Source organism: Dromaius novaehollandiae, chromosome W (assembly GCF_036370855.1).
Source record: "Dromaius novaehollandiae isolate bDroNov1 chromosome W, bDroNov1.hap1, whole genome shotgun sequence".
NCBI lineage: Eukaryota > Metazoa > Chordata > Aves > Casuariiformes > Dromaiidae > Dromaius > Dromaius novaehollandiae.
Window position 1 is genome coordinate 15,088,808 of NC_088130.1, and position 24,211 is coordinate 15,113,018.

The window sequence follows — 24,211 nt, forward strand, 5'->3', positions numbered from 1 at the left end:
ATAAACTCATACCAGCAAATTCAACTTGGTGTCACATGCATCTTAAGTGAGCATTTTCTTACAGTAAGAGCAGGTTGCCGTTTCCATGGTTAAATGAAAAAATAGGATGTATTGAGTGTGCTGGAAGGAGCTTTTAGGACAGCATATGAAAAGTGGTGCATAAAACATGATCCCTTGAGGAGTGACAGTGGTGATTTTAATTTTTCTAGCACTGAAATCAATTCAGCTCAGCTCTTCAGTTTGCAAATGGGAGTCATGTAAAAGTGAAATGATATTGCTGGTGATGCTTTGCTTCCCATGCTCTAGGGCTAATTGGAGACTGGAGAAGTTTATCTTGATTAGGTGAAGCAGTTCAGCTAACAGTAACTGCATTATCGTCTTCAGATGGGACACTACCAGCCAGAAGGAATAGGCATGTGTTTGGAGACAGACAGAGCTGCCTTCACCCATTCACAGAAGATGATGCTTTTGACCCTAATGATTCAGAGACAGATCCAGGTAATGGTGGGATTCAAGCTTGCTTTCTTCTTGTGGACACTCTTTTAAAGTATAAATAGTGCAAATTGCAAGGCCAAGACTGCCAAAGGAATGGTGACCTTTTTGCCTTTAGAAATATTTGGCAGTGCAGTGTCCACAGCCTGCTCCCTCCTCCTATCAAGGCTCAGAGAGATAAGGGTAAAAGTGCATGTATATGGGTGTCTCTTTTGCTCTCTCCCCTCACTGTTCTCTTCTTTTGACAAGTGAAAGTAGCTGGGAATACTTGTTTAATAGCCCTTGTTTTGAATGGCTTGGGAGCAGGAGGCCTGGAACAGTTTCTTAGAGGTTGCTGGCTCTTCCATTTGTCTGATAACTTCCCTTAAGGTCCAACCATTGCGCCCCCCATTCCCAGCATGCAAATGGCCAGGAAACAGCTTTGCATGCATGTGAGTGAGAGACATTTGTTGCTCTTTCTAGCAGAATCCAGAGAGACAGACCACTTCAGCAGGATGGATGGGAAAGGCTCCTACCAGATGAAAGGCTGGAAGCTCATCCAGCAGCAGTTCATGGCTCTGTTGTGGAAGAGGCTGCTTATTGCTAAGCGAAGGAAGAAGGGCTTCTTTGCTCAGGTGAGAATGTCCAGCGTGTGCAGGGTCCCTCAGCAAGTACAGTACCAGGCCATGCATTGAATTCAGGGTCAAAGGTGGGCAGGAAACCTCAAGAGAATCTGGGGCATCAAAATTGTTCTTCATTGCACATCTTAAGCAAAAGGGGGCCAGCCTGTGCAAGTTGGTTTGTTGTGAGCCAGTGAGAAGGACAGGAGATGATAACCAAGTGGTTAGAGTACTTGCACAGGATGGGTGCAACTGAGGTTCAAATCTAAACTCTATCTTCTGAGAACAGGAGGCTCAGTCCTCTGCCTCCCAAGTGAACAACCTGACTGTGTGCAGGGATAGGTGCATCTCTGACCAGAGATGCCTTGGTACATCCCCAAAACCTTTCTGAGGAAAGTTTGATTGAAAAAGTCCTGACCCATTAAATAACTCACCTGAAGCTCCTGATGCCTCTAGAAACACTTGCTTTAAAGAGGGTGCTCTCTCCTCTTGCAATTCCAGATTGTGTTGCCAGCCATATTTGTGTGTATTGCTCTCATGTTCAGCCTGATCATTCCTCCCTTTGGGAAGTACCCCAGCCTGGAATTACAACCCTGGATGTATGATGAGCAGTACACTTTTATCAGGTATGTTTCCTGTAGCCAGGGTTTAAACAGGTGTTAAACAGGTGCTAAATCCCACAACTTTTTTTTGTGTGTGTGTGTGTGTGTGTGTGTGTGTGTGTGTGTGTGTGTGTGTGTGTGTGTGTGTGCGCGCGCGCGTGCTTAGCTCCAAAGCACAGTCTGTCTAAAGGAGATTTCACCTTTTCAGAGCTTTAAAAATGCTAGTTCTAACTGCCAGCAAGTCCATACCCATCTCAGAATGGTGTTAGGACTTTAATAACGTGAAGATAAATGATGACCAGGAGTGCATTTGTGCACCTAGGCCAAGTATTCTGCAAAGGGAAATCTCCACCTGTTTCCTTTTCCTGAGCCTTTCTCTGTGTTCTCAACCTTGCTTTGTTGCTGTTTTTCTGTACATGCGTTATCCCACTGACCTGGTGTCTCTGCTGCATCCATAGCAATGATGCTCCAGATGATGCAGGCACTCAGAAACTTTTGTCTGCACTTCTAAATGAGCCTGGCTTTGGGACACGCTGTATGCAGGGATACTCCATCCCGTAAGTAGAACTCCAGGCTGGGAAGTCCTAAATTCCAGCTTCTAATGACCCAGCAGATCTAGCCAGCTTCAGGAGATGCTACACAAACATGGCCAGGGCAGAATTTAAGCCAGAAGGGTTGCAATTACATACTATGAAAATGAATTTATTTTTGTTCTGGACTTTCTAGAAAGTTGCCAGCACTCTGCATAGTAAGGGAACAGAGTCTGAGTACAAGTTCTCACTGACAGAGTTGGAAATGAGACAGAAGTCTCTCCCCCAAATTACTGGTATGGTCCTGAACATGGAAAAGGACCTAACTGTGGAGCTCTGTATTATTGACTTTAGGTATTCAGTTTCCACAATCCTGTTTCTTGCTGCACTAGCAAACCTGGCTGGCAGCCCCCACAAACACCAGCAGACAGGGGGGGCATGGGTGTTGTTTCTTAGCTCTGCCACTGACTTGCTGCATGGTGTTGGGCAATTCACTGAAGAACCAGGCTGTGAGTGCAGAAAGTGTACCAAGTTCTGGGGTGGTTTGTGCCTGGGCTGGAAGAACTGCAGCCCTTGTCCATAGGGGGGTGGAGAAGGGGATGAGGGTTGGAGCCCCATGCCTTGCACACTGGCCAGTGGTGGGGAAGTAAGATGTGCCCTGCAAAACAGGCACAGGAGCTGGGTTACTCCACCTGTAGGTATGGAGAGGAGGCTGTAGATCATCTGCCTACTAGTGCTGCTTTGAGAAAGTGCAATGCTCTGCTACCCCCAAAGGCAGAGTTGACATCCAAGAAATGGCTCTGTTGTGAATTTCTCCAGCTGTGGATGCTCTGCATGCTGGGACTGACTGAAATAAAGCATTTTGTGCGCCCTGGAAGGAATGAGAAGGGAGTGCCAAGCACTACTTATTGTTGGTTAAACATGATTCCTCTGACACCAAGGAGAGCTTCTCTTTGATTTGGAAGCAGTCATGCCTGGTCTGTTACTCTGAACTATTTATTTCAGTGAGGGCAGGTTCTTATGGAAACCAAGTGCTTACAGCAGTCTGCCTCACCTCCTAGGGTTCATGGTCTCTCTTACATGACTTGTAACCAAAGGCAATCATCTTTGTTTTTAAAAAATGCATTTGTCTTGGCTCTATCCTGACACAGAGACACTCCTTGCACTGTTGGGCAGAAGGAATGGACCACTTCCTCAGTCCCAGACTCAATCCTGGACATCTTGAAAGGCAACTGGAGCATGGAGAACCCTTCCCTGTCTTGTGAGTGCAGCGATGAGAAGATCAAGAAGATGCTGCCTGTGTGTCCCCCTGGTGCAGGTGGGATGCCACCCCCACAGGTAGGAGAGCTTTCAGGTGGTCTTATGACCCCTTTTTCCCTCCCACATATGTCATGGGGGATGTTCTTGGAGAGCCAAGTGGCTGGGTTTGACTGCTGTGTGTAGCACTGAGCACAATTCATCTGACTCTGCGTTTTCTGATGGACTGCTTATCTATCTTTCCCTGGTGCCACCAGAGAGAGCAAGACACTGCTGACATCCTCCAGAACCTGACAGGCCGCAATATATCAGACTATCTAGTGAAGACCTATGCACAGATCATTGGGAAAAGGTGCCTGTTGAACACACCCTCTTCTCACCAAACACTGCTTGCTGTTGTGGGATGCTGCATAGCTCAGGCAAAAAGACCTGGGCAACCCAAACTCTTCAACAGTATGTCATAGGCTCATAGGATAATTCAGGTTGGAAGGGACCTCAGGAGGTCTTTAGTCCAACCTCCTGCTCAAAGCAAGGTCAGCTATGAAGTCAGACCAGGTTCCTCAGGGTTTTATTCAGTCAGGTCTTAAAAACCTCCAAGGATGGAGTAGGTCAGACTCACTCAGCTCCTAGGGCTGTCCTGACTGCAACTCAGGTGTTTCTGCTTTGTATTGATCCAGTGACAGCTTGGGTGGGGGGGAGGGCTGTGGCTGTCCTGGGCCTTGTAAGGGGAAACTTTGAGAGCAAATCCTAGGGGTTACACTTGAGAGAAATGGTGGAACATATGCCAGGTGTGAGGTAGTGCTTCACTCCTCCCTGGCAATGTTCCTGAAGTACTGGTGGGTCTGTCTGCTCCATAATTAACACATCTGCTTTCTTCTCTGTCTCTACAGCTTAAAGAATAAGATCTGGGTGAATGAGTTCAGGTGAGTTACTGCCCTTTCTCTAGCTTGTTTGGGTCCACTAACCCTTGAGTACTGTACTCAGCAGAGTGCTGTCTGGACAAACTCCCCCCTCAGTAATAGTTGGTTGTAAATAGTTTCTTTTGATGAGACCTGAGGCCAGTAGAGAAGTTTCAACATAATGATTAATTTCTAAAAGAATCCAGAAAAAAATGAGCACTGGAATAATTAAAGGTTTCCAACTGTTGAGTATTTGGGGGAGCTTTTTTTAAGGATAAATTGGGATGACCCCAGGGTCCATCCCTGGAAACCTTGCCTGCCTCATACAGTGAGCAGTGCAGGCCAATAAAGGCTTGCAGGGTCAGATTACAGATGAGCTCTCTGGTGGGAGGTGCTGTTTTTTCCAAGCAAGGGGAGGCAGGAAGATTTCTTGCAGTGCTCTACACTGAGAATGAAGGACAGGGAGGGACTGCTGGGTTCACTGAGCAGTCCTGCCTGTGCTGTTGCAGATACCATGCTATGCAATCCGTTTTGTAAATTGAGTATTTAATCCTGGAAGTAAGGAACAGGAGACAACAGGGCTAAGAAGCAGTATGGGAAGGACAAAGGTAGCCTTTGAATGAGTGCAGTCTCTTGCAACCACCTGCCTTGGATGTAGTACAGGAAGAGGAGAGACCTTGGGAGGGAAGGGGGAGTGACCTTTTCTGGAGGTCAGTGTGTAATCAGCTCTGTGCTTCACCCTCTGTCTATACTCTCAGGTATAGCGGCTTTTCCCTGGGAGCCAGCAGTTCCCTCATGCTTCCTCCTAGCCACAAAGTCACTGATGCCATCAAGCAAGTGAAGAAAGTCTTGGAGCTAGCACAGGTGAGCAGCCATCCCCCACAAGCCCGGATTGCACTAATGTGACAGAGTCCCATTACTTGGGAGGTGACTCAGAAACCACAAAATGAGAAGAGAGGAGTGTGTGTATGTAGTTGCCTAGTGGCTTGTCTTCAGCCTCTTCGAGCTGGAGTCTCCCAGGCTGGTGTTAGTGAGCAGCAGAAGGCATGGGGACCTGGTCAGCTGAGACTTATAGCAGTACAACCAGTGTTGCTGATGTGGATTCTTCCCAAGACCAGCTCAGTTGCAAGCCAACAGAGATTACAGCCACCTCCAACTGTCTCACTTATGCCAGGACAGGGCAGGTTTCTCAGGGAATTAATGAGCTGTTTCTGGGTCCCATGTAACCCCTTCTGTGCCAAATTCTTTTTGTCTCAGAAGAGAATTTGGGCCACTGCTTTCTTCTGAAAGTGCCTTCAGGCTGCAATGTCTCTGAAAGCTGCCCAGGGCTGTGGTTAACAATTGCTGCCAGGAGAAAGCAGTCCTGAGATTGACCTTTCTTCCCACTGGGACTGCAGAATGAAAAGAGGAAGAGAAAATCTGGGATTTCTTACCTTTCTAACAACCTCAGGTTGGGATAATCCAGGCTGTAGAATGGAAGGAAACCTGTGTCAGAGCCATGAAAAACACAGTGTAACTCCAGGCCCTGCAGCAAAGGTGCTCTCAGGAAGCAACTGTCTCCTTTGGTGCTGTTTGCAGGGGGGTCCTGGAGATCGGTTTCTCAACAGCTTGGCAAGCTTCATGAAAGGCCTGGATACAAAGAACAATGTGAAGGTAAATTCAATCCACACCCCACTGTTGTGCTTGCTATTGGAAGCTCTGGTAACCTGGAGCTATTTTTAATGAACAGTTTGCTAGCAGTTTGCTTTGTGCAACTGTGCAAAGCAGGGTTCTCTGCATTTAAATTTTTTGCTAGTGGAGCAAGTGCTAGTGGAGCAAGTGTTCTTGGGTGGATTCCCCCAAAATCCATTCCTTCCTTGGAGTCCAACCCAAAATCCCAGAAGTTGTTGGGAATTCTGTGCTGGAGCAAAGGGCACACTCTCGCTGCCAGCAACCTCTCCTGGTTATTGGTCAAATTGTACGTCCTGTCCCTCAGCAAACCATAGCTGGAGGGAGTGGGAAGAAATGATTCATCTTCAATATATGTAGGGACATTTTGCAGGGCTCCAGAGCTTATTGGGTAGCTGGTGTGTCTAGTGCCTTTCTGATGCTGATGTGCTTTATAGGTGTGGTTTAACAACAAGGGCTGGCATGCCATTGTCTCCTTCCTGAATGTGATAAACAATGCCATCCTTCGGGCCAACCTGCAGCAGGGCAAGAACCCCAGTGTTTATGGCATCACTGCCTTCAATCACCCACTCAACCTCACCAAGCAGCAGATCTCTGAAGTGGCACTGTAAGTCCTGATCTGCATATGGATGGGTTTGGGCTCATGGAGACATAAGGTATGTCATAGTCCTGCTACCATTCTATTACTGGACAGTTGGTGGCCTATGGCATTTAGACCTATTTGTTGTGCTCTGGGCAGGCTGTAGCACTTGCTCTTGGACCTCTGTTCCACTGACTGAACACCTGCTCACAGGCTGTAACTGTCAGGGAGCAGCAGGAACAGGCTGCTCCATAAGGGCAGGTGAGCTGGGAGAAGAGGGGTGACAGCAAGGCAGGCAGGGGCAGTGACACCAACAACAGGGCACAGTCCTACAGTACCTGAACAAGTTGAGCAGAGCAGGTCTGGCAACAGTGACCAGGGTCAGCCACAGTCCAGTGATCACCAGGCAAAGCCATAGTGATGAGGCAGGTCTGAGGTCAAGTCAGCAAGGCAAAGGTAGGATCAGCGAGGTACATAGCCAGGCACAACATGCCTACAGCATAGCTCAGACAAGGCCCAAGGGTGAGGGCCTGAGCTTAAATGCAGCTCCTGAGCAAAGGGGAGAGGCCCTTGCTGAGGCTTCTCCCAGCTCTTTCCCAGCAGTCTGATCCCAGGTTACACAGCTGCACCATATCAGAGCTGGCCTTGAGCACAGGCCACCAAACCCCTGGCAAGGGGTGTGTGCTCAGGGCTCAGTGCCCATCGCCTTCTGCCTCTTGCTCTCTTATCTCCCAGGCACTCTAGTATTTAGGCATTCCCAGCATTGGGAACTCTCAAGGGAAATGACTAGCTGAAGCACATGGATGGCACCAGCTTTGCAATGGTTCCAGAAATCACTTGCTATTTTCAGTAGCTGGTGTAAATATCAACTCTAACAGCCTGCCTCCATTTTTTCAGCACCTTTGTGCTCTCTAGGCTTCAGTAATTTTCCTCCAAAGAGTCAGAGATCCTCCCCAAGCAGTTTCTTCATTAGTGGCTCCAGAGTTAAAAGGATCCTCTCTGCTGTGTAAACATGGTTCCCTGTTCCTCACTACTCTGCAATGCAAGCTTCATGTGTCTCTGAGCCCCTATAAGTTCTCTGTGATTCTTAAGATGCAGCATAACACCCCTGACCATCTGCTTTTTGGAGAATTTCAACTGTGTAACCCCTCCTTTCCTCCCCCAGCTATATCCAGAAAGCCTAGAGTAATCTTGACTCACCATGGATATGGTCATTCTCTTGTTCTAAGGTGCTGCTGCTTGAATAGAAGCCATTGATGGCTCTTATTCAGTTTTCTCCACTGTCCCAACCTGGGAGATGCACAGTAACGTATAGGGCTTACTCCACGTACACTGAGACACTAGCTAGTCCAGTACTATCATAACCTGATTCAGGACTCATAAGCCATATGTAGACACCAACCTTCCAGTGGAGCATTGGCAGATGAGAGGGAGAGAAGCAGACATACCTTTGAATTAACTTTTTTGGGTTTTTTTAAGTGGGGAATAAAATGTAGCAGAGATGGTGATAAGGAAGGCAGGGAGTGCAGTGCTGTACTGAAGTCACCAGCTGAAGATGTCCAGGCTCCTGCATTCGTTGAGATGCCTATAGGGAGTGCATGTTTGCATTATTATACAGCCAGAGAACAGCTCTGTAGTTAACATGGCCTGGTTCTGTTACCCTTGATCCTACAAAATAAGGGTGGCAGAAGGGGATCCAGTTTCTGCACTGCCCTGGCCTGAGCTGCCTCACTTAATCTCCTGTGGCTGGAAAGGATGGAGCCAGTAGCACCAGTGCATGAGCACTTTGCTTCTGTTCTCCTTTTTCCAGAATGACCACCTCCGTGGATGTCTTAGTCTCCATCTGTGTGATCTTTGCCATGTCCTTCATCCCTGCCAGCTTCGTGGTCTTCCTCATCCAGGAGCGGGTCAGCAAGGCCAAACACTTACAGTTCATCAGTGGTGTGAAGCCTGTGATCTACTGGCTGGCCAACTTTGTCTGGGATATGGTAAGGGAGCAGTGCTGGACTCCACCTTGTAACTGGGAAACAATCATTGAGCTTGAGTGCAGGGCAACAGAGAGGCTGTTTCACAAAGGACACTGTATCCCCTTCTCTTGGGGCTGAGGAGGAACGTGATTCCCTCCAGGCGAGTTAAGGAAATGCAGCATTTCTTTCTCTACACAACTGGTCAGCTTTGGCATAAGCCAGTACAGCTAACAGAGTTGTGTCCAGATACTGCTGTATGCCTTTAGGCATGCAAGCTATTTGTATAGGTACTGAAAGACAAGAGCTCCCCTTCAGTGCACACATCAGACTGAAGAGTGCATGGTGGGGCTAGTGGAGGGATCAAGATGTGACTCTGAGAACCAGTTATGCTATTGATCTGCTGGGTGACTTTGAGCAAGTAATTTCCCCTCTCTGTGCCTCAGATTCCCCTGTAACACTTGTCTTTTCATTTCCTGTAAAGTTGTCAGGGCAGGGACTGTCCCCTGTTATGTGTTTGCAAGGTGTCCGCTGCACTGAGGTGCAAAGTGCAGTTGGGGCCAGTGGGCACCATATTAATACAGAGAATAATAACAATGCCTATGCCCTCTGTGTTTACTTCCTTGGGGCAATGATTCATCTGGATGAGACAAGGAACACTGAACAGAGGATGTAGGGTGAGTGTAAGCTCCATCCACCAGCATTTATTATGTCCCTTTAAAATACCTGCCCCCAAAATAATATTTGCTTCTCTAGTCACTTGTTTTGCTCCATTCAAAGCAGTGGTTTTCAGCCTGTGGTGCCCAGAACCTCCAGGGGTCTATTGACTACTTCTAGAGGGACCAAGAAAAGCAAATTTGTGTGTATTGTGCTGCAGTTTACATATGTGACACTCCTAAGATGGTCTCCCTTTGGAAACAGTTTGGGGAACACTGAAGAATGTTGAAAAACATTGGTTCAGAGCAGTAAGACATCTTTGATTTTTATCTTCTGGAAACAAATCTGGAGCCATATCTTTCTCCTTCCAGTGTAACTATGTTGTTCCAGCCACGCTAGTTGTTGTCATCTTCATCTGCTTCCAGCAGAAGTCCTATGTGTCCTCCTCCAACCTGCCTGTGCTGGCCCTTCTTCTGCTTCTCTATGGGTAAGGGATTTCTCCTTGTAAGGGTGACTGGGGAGACACGTAGACTTGAAAAGTGCTTATCTAATGTTGCTGCCTTTCCCCTTGCTAGGTGGTCTATCACCCCTCTCATGTATCCAGCATCCTTTGTGTTCAAAATCTCCAGCACTGCATACGTCGTGCTGACCAGTGTGAACCTCTTCATTGGCATCAATGGTAGTGTGGCTACCTTTGTCCTGGAGCTCTTCACCAACAACGTACATTTTCCCCATGAGCTCTTTGCTGCCTTTGCCACCACCAACTAGTTCTATGTTGGTGCCATGTTGTCCTTAGCGATCAGTTCCCCAGCAAGGCTAGACCCCAGCTTGTACCTGCTGGTTAGTGCAGGAGGTCAAAGATGGGTTCTGGTGGAAGCGGGCTTAAAGGCCATTTCAGCAAGGCTCTTCATGAGGGACAGTGTCCATCTCCTACAGGTAATTTCAAGCACTCAATTTAGCTGCCCTCAGTCTTGCTTCCAGAGGCAATACCTCTCTGTTGACTGTATTGGGAACTTAGGCACCTCAATTTGATTCCCCAAAGCCAGATGCCTGATGGGGAAGGTGCAAATTCCCCTTATCTCTGTATGCAACATGAAGTGGGTTAGTGGGCCTTGTTTGGCACACGTTGGTGAAGCTCTGTGTGGAGTGGGGGTTTGGGCACCCTGTGGGACTAACCTGTCTGTTGCACAACTGCCTGTGGGGGTGAGGAGACAGTCCTTGATAGCATGGGTGGTCACTTCCATTCCAAGGCTTGTTTTAGCTCAGTAAGAACGTGCACATGTTTGAAATTCAAGTGCTTAGCAGAACAGGAACCCTTTTCAGCCAGCACATGATTGCTCAGGAATGGGAGGCAAAACTGGAAGACCACAAAGATCATTGTCTTATGAGAGCTTTTGAGGAATATCTAGCAATGGAGAGGGAATAGGACATGGCAAACTGGCTTGACTTTAGCTAGGGAAGGGGCTACCCACAGCCACTGAGATGGTTATTCTGTGCAAGCACAACTTCCCTCTGTCTCCTCAACCTGTAGCTTTTTGTGCACACACTTGTCATTTGCAGACTGTGACTTTTAAACTGGGAGTACTTGGAGGAATCTCTGTTTTGGTGCTGTTTGTATAATGACATCTTGAACAGAGCAAGAACAATGCTGACTCTCCAGAGGAGCCCTGCTACTGTTTCTTAGGGGAGTGTTTCTAATCCTTGAGTGTTTTGCTGGTTTGCAGTGTTGGGGTGGCCATTTACAACATGGGTCAAACTTGGCAGATAGAACTCTGTGCTGGCTGCTCTCTGCTCAGATGGCTGACTGGCACTTGGCTTTTGTCTTGACAGAAGCTGAACAACATCAATGACATTCTGAAGTCTCTCTTCCTCATCTTCCCCCACTTCTGCCTTGGGCGGGGACTCATTGACATGGTGAAAAACCAGGCTGTGGCTGATGCTCTGGAGAGGTTTGGTAAGTGCAGTTGTCTAGTGCAGGCACCATGGCCTGAGAAGCCATAGAAGCCAAAGGAGGCATTGAAGGCTTGTGTCTGCCCTAGATGAGCATCCCTCACTCCACTGAATTGTCAGGAACTGAAGGTGTTCAGTTTGCAGGACACCTCTGGTCAGAGCTGACAGGTCTTTGCAGCTGTCCTGTTTAGGTTATGAGGACTGAAGAGGGCCTAGCCATTAGATCCCCAGAATTTTGAGTTATTAGGAACGTTTGTTAACTTAAAATACATAAAATGAATTATTTGGAGATCATTAGGTTGAGTGGAAGGGGGTTTTGGAGTGCTGGGTTCTGTTCTGGGCTTTACCACAGATGCCTTGAGTGAGTCTGTCCTGTGCTTCATTCCCTTGTTTGAAAGGTGGGCCGGCTTTACCTATGGCAGACTGAACTCTCTGGACTAGGGTCACCTTTTCCTATGAACATGTGCCCAGCTCCTACCTTACTACAAGTAAAAAATATGCACCTAGCCACAACTGGCCCCTCTTGTGACCCGTTACTATTCTTTTCCCCCTGGCTGCTCGCCAGTTGCCTCAGTGCCTCAGGTGACTTGGTAAACTCTGCAGGACAAAGTGCTAACCCTCTGCCAGTGCTCCAAACAGCTGACTGTGATCTTTGTCTCACCTTGGCAGGGGAGAATCATTTTGTGTCCCCTCTGTCATGGGATTTGGTGGGGCGGAACCTCTTTGCCATGGCAGTGGAGGGTGTAGTCTTCTTCCTCATCACTGTGCTCATCCAGTACAGGTTCTTCATCAAGCCCAGGTGGGTTGCTCTGTCCTGCTTCAGTACTGTAAGCAGCTAAAGCTTTCCTTGTTATCCGACAAAGGGCAGGGAGGCATTAACTGTGGAGGCTCTCTCTTCTTCCATTAATATTTTCTCATGTTCCCCTCTCCAGGCCTGTCTATGCCAAGTTGCCCCCTGTGAATGATGAAGATGAGGATGTAAACGGAGAGAGACAGAGGATAATCAGTGGAGGAGGACAAAGTGATAATTTGGAAATCAAAGAACTAACCAAGGTAATAGAAGGGCTCTGCATTCATCTCTAGAGGACTTGTTGACACAGCTGGCACAAGACCATGCCATTCACCATGGGCCTGATTCACACACCCACTCACCCACCCACCCACACCCACCCACACACACACACCCCCAGCGGAATAACTTTTGTTGCTATCAGGGGCTTTTTGATGACATTCACAGATCTGAAACTCATCTCAAAATGCTGAAGTGGGGTATCTGAGTGGGACACTGGGAACCAGACCTTGTCTGGGGCTCTCTTGGATCAATAGAGTTGCACCAGTATATGTAAGCTACAAATCTAGCTTTGCATGGTTGAACACAGACTTAAGTCTGTTCCCTTGGTTAGCTGAATCTTCAGTTAATCAGTTACTCCTTTGAGTACAATGGCTAGGATATAATCTTGTAATAATTGCTCACATGTTGCTATTGCAGTGCCACAGAAGTTCAAGCATGCTCCAGTATTGATCCCACTGGAAGTGGTGAATATGTATGGCTCTAACTATAGTTCTCTCTTTTCTACTGTTCTCTCTTTTTTTTTTTTCCTTTTTCAGATTTACAGAAGGAAGCAAAAGCCAGCAGTTGATAGGATCTGTGTTGGAATTCCCCCTGGAGAAGTAATTTCATTTGTCAGATTCATTGCTTTGGTTTTACTGTGGTATTTAAGAACAACAGAAAGCATAGAGTAGAATAAGAGCAGAAAGAGATATGTTCCACTTGTAACAAAGGGAATGGCCTGGTTGTTGAAGTAGTTTCAGGTTCAGTCCTTTCCTGACTTTGAAGAAGATGCTGAACTCCTCGGTGTCTGTGACCAGAGGCCAAACAACAGCACACATTCCAGGGGTTGGCATAGATGCGTTATTGTAGGCACTGCAACAGTATACAGTGTCATAAAAGTGACACCACAGTTTGTTCCTTTTCCCAGCTTAAAGATTTATGCTCGAAATGAAAGCTCAGAAGCTTATTCTGAAAATGCACTGAAGAGAAACCCTTAAGAGACATGGGAATTCAGGCTTCTCCTGACTCCCTCCAGCTGATGTGAGAGTCAAGCTGGTTTCCTCCCATCTTGCGCGTTCATGTCAGTGGTAAAAATTCTGCAGCCAAATCCTGTCCTCAAACACACTGTGCTCATCTGCTCTTTTATATTCCAAGTGCTTTGGCCTCCTGGGAGTGAATGGTGCTGGCAAGTCATCTACTTTCAAGATGCTAACTGGTGATACAGATGTGACAGGGGGAGAAGCTTTCCTCAAAGGAAACAGGTTAGAGAATGACCACATATCTTGCCTCTGCTTTTTGTCAAAGAAAATCCTTTGCTTCTTTCTCCTCTAACTCTGACAGTGTGCATTCTACTTCCAGAAGGTCTAAACTCTGGCCCACTTTTCCCTTTTTGAGCTCTTGGATATGTTTAAGTCCTTAAGTCTGGTAAAGTACTTAAGTTGCTTTGGAAAATGGATTTAGTCTGAGAGTTGCTTTTGAATGCCTGAACCCATCATGTTCAAAGGTCATATTTAAAAATAATGAATTTGGCCCAGAAAAAAATTCAGAATCCCATATTTTTGTTAGTCCAGTGATTCCAAAACCACTGATTCACTTCCTTTCTTTTCTTACCTAAAATGGTTTTATGTACTTGTAAAATCCTAACAAAGGGAATTCTCTTCTACAGTATCTTGTCCAACATCCAAGAAGTCCATCAGAACATGGGCTACTGCCTGCAGTTTGATGCTGCTAATGAACTGCTGACAGGGCGAGAACATCTGGAGTTCTTTGCACTCTTGAGAGGTGTTCCAGAGAAAGAAGTCTGCAAGGTAAACAAAGCAGAGCATAGAAACCCCAGTGACTAAGCATTCCTGCTAAAGTGCACCCTCCCTGTAACACACAACGCAGTGATGGTCTGGGCAGCAAACCAAAGTGGCTCTGTGTTTTTTTTTTTTTTTTTTTTTTTTTTTTTTTTTTTTTTTGCTGCTGCCTAGCAAAGTGTATCAAATAGAAGGGCAAATGTCTAAGTATTTTGAGCCCTGCTTTCTCCCAGTGAATGTGCTTTCACACAGAATTATTTTTTTTTTTTCTTAGAAGTTTGTTTGAGCCCAGTCTATGGAGCTGTAATTAATGCTGGACTTCACTTACTGTCAAGAGTTAATCCTCCCCAAATTCACTGGGAGTAAATGCTCTACAGCATAATTAAGGCCTCACACTCTGGCTATTAAATACTTCCAAATGATCACACTGTATCATTGAAACGCTGCTATCTCAGTATTCAGGCATTGAGTTACACTAAGGAGCACTATCAGGCCATTAGTAACACTAGCTGCCAGGATCTCATAGCTCCCTCCTCATTGCTGGTTCCTTGAACTAATAGCAGTTTTCACCATCTCTATTTTGAATACTAAAGAACATGAACTGCTGTAGGTAGGAAGGTGATATTTGTGCCTGGTGCCTTGGATAGGGCTAGATCTGGTCCCTGTTTATACTAGCTAGGATATGCCTAAGTAGCTATAGCTAGAATCCCTCTTTGAAACTAGTGATGGGGTAAGCTGAAGGCAAGTTCCTCTGTGCTATGTTCCTGCAAGCTCCATCTGAAAAGGGACCCAGTTCTGAGTGTGATCCAAGTAGTGAGTAATTGGCTCTCCTTTTTTAAAGGCTTTTTAGTTTCTAGGGCAACAGTGCCTGTCTATTGGCAGGATTACCAGTACTGTTGAATAACAAACCAGATCCTCTCCATCTGTCTCAAGGGCTCAGACACACAGTGGAGTTACCCTGTGTCAGCAGTGACTGTGTGCGAGCTGCTAGCCCACAGCAACTGACAAGAACTACCCTAGGCTAGAGTGAGAGAAGCTGAAATTAAACATTTGTTGTTAGGAGCATTACACTGGTAGTTACCATGGTTCAGCTGATGTGTAGTAACTCATTAAGCTGCAGCCATTTGATTGTCTGGGCCCCCAGAGACAGAATTCTGTGTATCCTTCTGTAAGGGTGAACAGGATGTTTCAAAGCTCAGATCTATGCAGGGGTAGAGCCTCAGATGAGTGGCCCTTCCCCAAAATCTTGTAAAGTTGAGGTTATAAGGAAAATAATACTGCATAAATGTTGCTGTGCTTGATTCAATAGGGTGGTGTTGTCTCTTGTAGGTTGGCGAATGGGCAATCCGGAAACTGGGCCTTGTCAAATATGGAGAAAAATGTGTGGGGAGCTACAGTGGAGGGAACAGACGCAAGCTCTCTACAGCTATTGCTCTTATTGGGGGTCCACCTGTGGTGTTCCTGGTGAGTTTTCATGCTCATTAACATTTTCCACTGAGAATTAGAGAGGTCTCAAATCAGGTCCCAGTGAAGACTGGATACTTCATGGCCAACTAGCATTTAAATACATCATTAGTCACTTAAATGTGATTAGTCACTTAAATGTGAGCAAAAAAGACATGCAAATAAAGATTCCCTGTGTAAATATAGGGCTAAACTGTAGCGTGCATTCAGGCTTCTATTCTTGAAAATTTGTTGGGGAAGTGGGGGGCTCAAACACATTGCCAAACTGCCAACTATTTTAGCACTATTGCAAAGATTTATTTACCTACAAAAAAAATATAGTCTTTCAGCCTTTTATTTTTTGGACATTCATGAGAACCAGTCCTGTGTTTTTAATAATTCAAGGAAAGCTTGGAAATAAAGGTTGTATGATTCTTTAGACTGAAATCCAGAATAAACATTAGTATTACTGAAATTCATAGTACAGGAAAAATGAGTCTAATACTCTATTTCAACTTCAGCTAATTGAATTTAACCTGTTTCAGAACTGAGTATTTCAACATGTTATAAATGCTGAATAAACAGTATTTCCCAGTTCTTGAATAGATGTTTCCTAACTTAGTTTGGAGCATAAATCACTTTTATGTTTTGAAAAGCAGGAAGAAAAATACACAAACTTGTTTCTTATCCAGTATGTATAACAAGAACGGTCAAGTCATTTCAGAGTTGATGATATTTATCAGTACAAAATAAAAGTTTGAAAAACATGGTTTTACAAATATATTTTGCAGGATGAGCCAACAACAGGAATGGATCCCAAAGCACGTCGTTTCCTATGGAACTGTGCTCTGAGTGTCATCAAGGAGGGGAGATCAGTGGTTCTCACATCTCACAGGCATGTAGCAACCTGACTGCACTTTACCCCTGCTATTCCATTTACTGGGGCTGGGTGCTGAAGTCAGCTCAGTCACTCTGCTCTTCAGTGCTGATTGCAATGCTAATGAGGTTACTTCTGCTTACAGCATGGAAGAATGTGAAGCCCTGTGCACTCGTATGGCAGTAATGGTCAATGGGCGGTTCAGGTGTCTGGGCAGTGTCCAGCATTTAAAGAACAGGTAATTATTTTCTTTTTGCTTATGCCACACAGTTGTCTGCATTTTTAGAGAGATACAAACAGAACAATCTTGCTTCCACATGCAGCATTCCCATTGCTCTTCTGGCTACAAGAAATGGTGCTGGATATCAAGTTACATTTCCTTTCAAAACTACTTACCTAAACTCCTGTGTTGGTTCTCTTGTTTACAGGTTTGGAGATGGCTATACCATAGTGGTGCGAATTGCAGGGGCAAACCCAGACCTGAAGCCAGTTGAGGAATTCTTTGGGCTTGCCTTCCCTGGAAGTGTCCTGAAGGAAAAGCATCGAAATATGTTGCAGTACCAGCTTCCCTCTTCACCATCTTCCCTGGCCAGAATATTTAGCATCCTCTCCCAGAACAAAAAGAGACTCCACATTGAAGACTATTCTGTTTCTCAGACTACACTTGACCAAGTAAGCTTCTAGAAGCCCATGTGCCAAAATCCATCGACTTACTGGTTGTACTTTATAAAAATGTTTCAGCAAACTAGTGAGTCTAACCTTTATTGCTAAGCAAAGGGAACATTTAGGTGTGAGCAGGTAAACCAACGTCTCTGCAAGACTTGCTATCTGCAACATGCTCTGAACCAACATGACTGAGCCTAAGAGAAACACTGTTGTGGGAGAAGGGACAATCTGGGAGGAGCCCTCAAACTGGGTCTTGCCTTTATCATGGAGGAGAGTGGGAGCCAGTGCATGTGGAGGGGCTGACAAAGGCAGATGCATTTTTGGGAAGCTTTTGCTTACTCTGGGCTGGATTTTTTTTGTGTGTGTTTATTCCCCCAGAATGGCTTTTCCTCCGTAGCTGTTCAAGCTCACTATTTATCCCTCTGTTGATTCATTCTGTCTGTTAGTGAAGGCAATGCAAATTTGTCAGGACATGAACACAAACAAGTTAACACAGAGAACTAATTCACAGTAACTGCTGGCTCTTTTCCCACAGGAAACACAAGGTAACTTGTGAAACTTTCCCTTTGGTGAAAGGAGTAAATTCCCTACCTTTATCATAGGGTTAGAGCATACTTGTAGGCAGTTGTTTTGGAGAATTAGGCACTTACCTACTGCTGCAACTTGTTCATGGGACCAAAACCCTATCAATTTCGGAAACAGTGCTGAACCCCAGGACTAGTCCAAAAAGGCCCAATGTATAAAATGCCTCACACTTATCAAAATCCAGAGTGGCTTATGACATGGCCTTTTCTCTTGTAGGTATTTATAAATTTTGCTAAGGACCAAAGTGATGATGACCACACTAAGGACCTGTCACTGCACAAAAAACGGACTGTTGTGGACATTGCAATCCTTAATTCCTTTCTGCAAGATGGGAAGGTGAAAGAAAGTTGTGTGTGAGTCAACTTCAGCAAAGAAATGATGAGCAGAATGCAAACTTCCTTTGCCTGAGATAGGATACTTCTAAGGAAGAAGCTAGAGCAAAAAAAAATGGACAGTCTACTGCTATCCATTCAATGCAATGCAATTCAATGCAATGAAAACAAAATTCCATTACAGAGGCCATGCCTTGTGGAGTCATTGTCTTGTACTATTCTCAAGTGACAGACTTGAATTTAGCTCATTACAGTATAACTCTGAAGCTGTGGTATAGCACCCACCAGATGCTGTGGGCTTTCAACCATACTGTATCTTGTTCCTAAACAGTATATTTTTACTAGGGTTGCAACAACAGTTCATTAAGAAATCACAGCTAGGGGTTATTTATTGTTATGGTTAAAGGCATGCATGTTTTAAATATCCATGTCAGGAGTGGGAATTCCCTGGTGCTACATCCATTGCTGGCAATGAATGCACTAAAACAGTCGGTGGCAAGGAGTCACCAGTGTTGTGGCCTTATTTTGTGAAAACTTACCTGACTAGCTGCTTTTCCTAGACTGGTGTAGGTTGGTTGCTTATAGATTGAGGTCACAATGCAGAACTGCGGATAATATGTATAGATATGATGGCCCATCTCCTTACGGGCTACTTCAATGAATTGTGTGATATGCAGAACTGCAAACCCTCCAAATGCCTGTGATTGTCCCACCAGCATCACAACCAATCACCTACTCTGACCAGGTTTTTGTACAGTTAAATACTCTCCTTGCTTCTTTTGAGATACTACAGCAGTTGCATGAACACCTAGTAGAGGGAAGTGGATGAGAAACAGATCTAGAATTTAGACCACAACAGCAAACTCACTGGTTGTACAAACTGCTAATGCCAAGAGCACATTCTAAATCATGAGACATCACTCTGATATGTAATGTCTGCTCTTTAACCCCTGCTTTGCACCATAAAGGTACCCAGCATCTGAAGTTTATTGCTTAGTACACAAGTTGCCATTTCTGGTTTTACCAGTTAAAACTAGAAAACAGAGGAGATGTAGGGTTTTTTTTTTTTAGCAGTATTTTATTTATATGACTTTAAATAGGTAGGTAGCATAATTAGGGATTGAAACCTGAAGTTTTCCTCTTTCCCTTATTAAGGTACAAGTTTTCTGCTTCTGTAGTGTAGTTTTAGTCACTAGGTGATTCCACACCTGGAGAATATACATGAGAAAACCACATCAGTAAAATTTCCCTTGAAGAACAAAGTAGGTCAAAGCAGGAGTGCTGCAATTACATGGCTCATAACTTTTCAAGTTTTATGGAGCCAGAAGAATGTTGGAGGGGAGATTGTGTAGTGAGAATGACCAATTCTTGTTTATTTTGTACAGCAGCCATAGGGGAGTATGCTTGCATTACTATGCTTATGGGCCTGCCATCTTGCTTCTACAATCAGGAATAGGTTCAGTGATGGGGATTGAACCCAAGAGCAATTCTTAGGCTGTTCCTATACATAATACCTCTGCTTTAAATACCTGTAGAAATTCTGCACTAATTTTTAGCACTACTCCCCTATGAATATGGTTCACTGACAATTTTCTTCTGTGAATGCCCAGCAGCCTTGCAAACAGTGAAGGTGCTGAAATGAGCTATCTACTGGCCCACCTGAAGAAAGGTAATTATGTATTTCAAAGCATGCATGGTAACACTGATGAATTCAGCATTTTTAATACATAAACACTTATGTATTAAAATCTCCTCAAGCCTGCATTGAAATAAAGAAAGAGCTTACTACAACTTTGAAGTGCCTTTTTTATACTAACTCTATTTTTTTTTTCCTCCATAAAATATATTGAAGGAGAGAGGCAAGGATTTGGTGGTATACCTTACAGCAGCCTCTATTTATACCTCTATGGTATCCTCACCTCATGATGACTATAGAGTCACAAATGCATCAGACTTTCAGGTACAGAGCCATTATTAAACAGTTGGGCTAATCCTACAGTCATGACCTCTCGTAACAGGCTACAGGTAAGGTTTATGCTATCAATGAAACAAATAGTGTATATATTGAAGACTTATCACCGCTAAAAATAATTATCACAAATCTCTGCGTAGAGACTGAAATGAAGGGAACAAGTTTTGCAATACATAGAACTAGTGTATCTAGAACTAGAGCAAGTTCTAGAAGAATGTAGATTTTAATCCTAAGGGGCTGTGGTTTGCTCTTTGTGACTGCTCATGTAAATGGCTCATAGCAGGAAAGAACAGTTGCATCATAATCCTTTTTCCTTAGCCTGCCAAAAAGAGATTCTTAATTCCTGTTGCTCCTGTGACTGTCACAACCTCATACAGTCTGGTGTCTGTAACAACTGCATGTGGTGTTTACATTGTTATTACTGAAACATTGTATCCTTCTTTGTAGTACATTTGTATTTCAGTGCTTATCCTTTCCCCTTGAATTATAGTTGGTCTTTCATTCCAAGCACTTTATGCCATCTTTAATGAGATCTATTTTTGCACTCGAGAGATTCTTGCAACTGAAATTTCTAAGTTAAATCCTTAAATGGATATTTTCATTAAAAGCAATATATATTTGTATTTGCTAATAGCTGTTTATGTGAAGTATTAAAAGGCACCTTAATTGCCTTGTGTTAAGTCAAAAATAAAGCTGTAATGGCACCATCAGTCTATGAAGTGCCACTTATGCATTTACTCCATACTATTTTCAGATAATTGAGATGGTGCAAGATTTGAAAATGAAAGTTTGACACTCTTAGCTTCTACATTTACTAAATAAAAAAAGCCTCTAAGAAACACTGAAAAATTAAGTAATTGGTATAACTGTCAAATCTAGGTGCATCAAGAACTTGCTTGGATGTTTAAATCCAAAGTTCAGTACCTACCTTTGAATATTTCCATCTCAATGGCACAGCAATCTGCAACTACATCTATAATTGTTCTTCCTGTTTGCTAGAAACACTGTAGTCCTGTTTTCACTGACAGAGCAAAATGTATGTTTGAGTAAACAGATGCAGACCCACTTTTAAATAGCCTAAGCCTTAAGTAATATCAACTTACAGGAAGATCCCTTAATTTATTACTATACTGCCTTTGAATAGCAGGTTACAAATGAAAGTAAAACAATGGTCTGATTGCTGAAAGGAAAACTGGTTGTAAAACTTTGAGCTCCCCTGCCTATAGTTCTACTTAGATCAACCAAATCTTAAAATTTCACTCTTCAGCAAAATTAATCTTGAGATAAGAAAAAAATTTTTTTTTTAAAGTTCCTGATTTTTCACCTTCAATCTAGTGTCCAGCTCATGATTTGTTTCATTTATCAAAACACAAATAATACCCTGAGTATTCCTCATCTTGAATGCTGGTGAAAAGGAAAATAGAGTAAAAAATATAAATGACTAAATACAGACATTAGTAAAAACATTTCAGTAAAATCTTTTGATAAAATTTTACTGTTGCATTAGTGCATGAAAAAAGCAAGTCTCATTAGTATCCTGCACTATTTTAATCCATTGTTAAAAAGTATCCTTTAGGTTAATTTCTATAAGGTCACATTCTGAATCAGTCTGCTAGTAGCAATTTATCAGCTAACAGTTTTGAGTCATACCTTAAAAAAACGATTTTTTTTTTTTTTTTTTTTTGTAGCTATAGAAAAGTGGGCCTTTGAAGTAGTCCTCATTCCATCCTGAGAATGCTACAGATTCCTATGTGGTGTAGAGGACAGAATGAAGACTTAAGTTTAAAAACTATGACCTATTACATGCCATTATTATAGTACTTGGTTCCCATCCATCCTGCTTGTACATAACCAGAATTTTTTTTCTCCTAGTGCTTTCCATGATCTCTCAAATCACTTTTCTGTAAAGGTAATCATCATTAGACCAATTGTACAAAGATGCTTAAGTAGAGAAGTGAAATTACTTGCTAATTTAATTGCTGGTCAGTGACTAAAGAAAGAAAAGGCCTCCTGAGTGCCCTGTCTACCAGCACTGAAAAACTCTACTTTGGTATAAACTAGCATAATTACTACTGTCTAAATGCAGCTAATCACTAACATTCTAAGCCCATGTGCTCATGGTCCATGCCCTCTGCCCTGCTGCTCACTCCAACAAATCAAGGAGCAGGTTATTGGCTCTAAAGGAGCGCTTATCAAGACTGTTGCTGACCAAAATGCAAAGCCTTCAGGATGGTGCACTTGGAAAATGAGTTTTATCATTTCACAGTTTAAAGACCATGAAGAGCCTTTGTATAAAGCACAGGGTTGTTTTTTTGTTTTGTTTTTTTTTTTTAGTGTTTTGTCAAATTTATTTGGCTTTTAAGGTTTATAGGTTGGCAAAAAATATATTTCCAAAAGTGTAAGCATGTGTATATCAGTTAATAGACTACAAACTGAACAAAAAGGCCTAATCAATTTCAGCACATTAAACAAGTATTAAAATAGCTAAATGAAGGCATAAGCTAACTATTGTTATTGTTCAAGTCCTAACAGTGTTCCTCCAAGTGTTAGAAGTCAACAACAGTTCATCAGGCAAGTATAAGAAGATCCTTTGCTGAGCTTTTAAAAGCTTTGACTCTTTAACACCATACTTGAGAATCTTTTAAAACACCACCACCATGTTTAAACCTGTAACCCAACATGCAAAGCTGATTTCAAGGCCTGTTTACAGGGCTCCAGGGATGCGAACCAACATTTTTTACCAAACCGGCTAATCCTGAGCCAGGACAAAGGTTTGCCCCTCTGTGCCAATGTCTATATTAAAAATTGATTAGTGCTTGTACCTGTATAAGAAACCATACGCCATGTGGAAAACACCAATCATCTTCGTGTAGCCTCTGTTGATATGAGCATTGATTGCAGCTCAAAATGCTTCACCCCACAAAGCTGGCCTACCAGGTTTCATCTGAAAGGTAATCTATTTGTATACTCATGATGGAAGAGACAAAGACCACCACAAGTAAGGTAATACAAATTAATAGACCAATGCTCAAAAATGCTTTAACAGCTGTACCACATTTATTGTGAATCTAGTAATGCAATTCCCTGCCATTTAGGTTCAGCAGACCAAGAAACTACTCACTTGGTCCCAGAGCACACTGTATCTCACAGGTACTGGGGGGGTCACAAGAAAACAGGGAAGTTGCTATATGTTTGGAGTTAGTTCAAGGGTAAACAAAAGTACAGCTATCCCTGGTGAACAGAAGGCTTTGCGCAAAGTCCAACTTAAAGGGAAACAGCTGCCTGAAAATTCAGACTATTTTGCAAAAGCCACAAATGCTTATATACCTTTGTCGTATTCAGATGGCTGATAGATGAACTAGGTAAAATAGCCTTTTCTAAGACTTCCTGACACAGGTGATAGAGGAGCCAACAAGGAGAGGTGCTCTGCAAGACCTTGTACTTACGAACAAGGAAGGAATGGTTGGAGATGTGAGGGTTGGGGACAGCCTTGTGTCACGGCCTGAAAGGAGTCGTTTAGGATGATCTCCCTCCCCTTGGGACCAACGACCAAGTTCGTGATGCTCTTGGACTGAATTAAGGTGAAACGACACCAGCCAACCAGTTTTATGATTTATTAACACAAAAGATAAGGCACGTGGTTGAATATGATAATTCGATGGCGATTACTTCAACTAGATAGACAAGTCCTGTGCCACACGTTTTGAACAGATCTTACCAACATTCAACAAAAGAGAGAGAGAGAAAGAGAGAGAGAGAAAAAAAAAAGATATCACCACCTGTGGATCCAGCAGCGTCCCGTTGGTCCTCTTCACCCTCGGGGCGTCTTGGCGGTGGGGGGGTCCCAGTTGGTGGTAAGTGGGTCCCCTACTTAGCTTTGGGTGGTACCATTTTTATACACTCCAAGTCCCAAAATCTCTGCCCGATTCCAAGAAACCTCATGCATATGCATGGTGGACATGATGCGGCATGGTCTGGTTCGGCGCAGGCTCGGTGTGTCCCAGGTGGTCGTAGCAGCTCAGTCCTGTTTCTGCCAGAAACAGATGGCTTGCTTGTATAATGGAAAAACACCATCTTAGTCCTGTTTCCGCCGGGAGCAGATGAAAATGGATGGCTTGCTCGTGGTTATGGTTTCCTGCAAAATTTGCAACGTGCGCAGCAAGGCTTGCATCTAATGTACCAAGAAATGTTTAGGGCAAAAGTTCACTTATCTGTCCTCTACACCTTGGCTGCAGTGACCATGAGATGGTGGGGTTCAGGATCCTGCAAGGAGGAAGCAGGGCAAAAA

At 44.0% G+C, this 24,211-nt stretch overlaps 1 protein-coding gene across 1 annotated transcript in view; it reads left to right on the forward strand.

The window, feature by feature from the left end:
- The window catches only part of LOC135324472 (phospholipid-transporting ATPase ABCA1-like), an 86,918-nt gene extending 68,886 nt beyond the window's left edge, over positions 1-18,032 (forward strand). Inside the window, exons 29-52 of the mRNA XM_064500966.1 lie at positions 385-498; positions 958-1,106; positions 1,593-1,717; positions 2,152-2,250; positions 3,375-3,561; positions 3,738-3,832; positions 4,371-4,403; positions 5,138-5,243; positions 5,958-6,032; positions 6,485-6,654; positions 8,438-8,615; positions 9,620-9,735; positions 9,824-9,968; positions 11,079-11,202; positions 11,868-11,997; positions 12,131-12,251; positions 12,807-12,869; positions 13,405-13,511; positions 13,916-14,057; positions 15,378-15,512; positions 16,283-16,386; positions 16,514-16,606; positions 16,797-17,040; positions 17,836-18,032. Coding sequence (XP_064357036.1) covers positions 385-498; positions 958-1,106; positions 1,593-1,717; positions 2,152-2,250; positions 3,375-3,561; positions 3,738-3,832; positions 4,371-4,403; positions 5,138-5,243; positions 5,958-6,032; positions 6,485-6,654; positions 8,438-8,615; positions 9,620-9,735; positions 9,824-9,968; positions 11,079-11,202; positions 11,868-11,997; positions 12,131-12,251; positions 12,807-12,869; positions 13,405-13,511; positions 13,916-14,057; positions 15,378-15,512; positions 16,283-16,386; positions 16,514-16,606; positions 16,797-17,040; positions 17,836-17,976 — 2,996 coding nt within the window. The 3' untranslated portion in view covers positions 17,977-18,032. The remainder of the gene's footprint in view (positions 1-384; positions 499-957; positions 1,107-1,592; positions 1,718-2,151; positions 2,251-3,374; positions 3,562-3,737; positions 3,833-4,370; positions 4,404-5,137; positions 5,244-5,957; positions 6,033-6,484; positions 6,655-8,437; positions 8,616-9,619; positions 9,736-9,823; positions 9,969-11,078; positions 11,203-11,867; positions 11,998-12,130; positions 12,252-12,806; positions 12,870-13,404; positions 13,512-13,915; positions 14,058-15,377; positions 15,513-16,282; positions 16,387-16,513; positions 16,607-16,796; positions 17,041-17,835) is intronic.
- Positions 18,033-24,211: the final 6,179 nt, after the last annotated feature.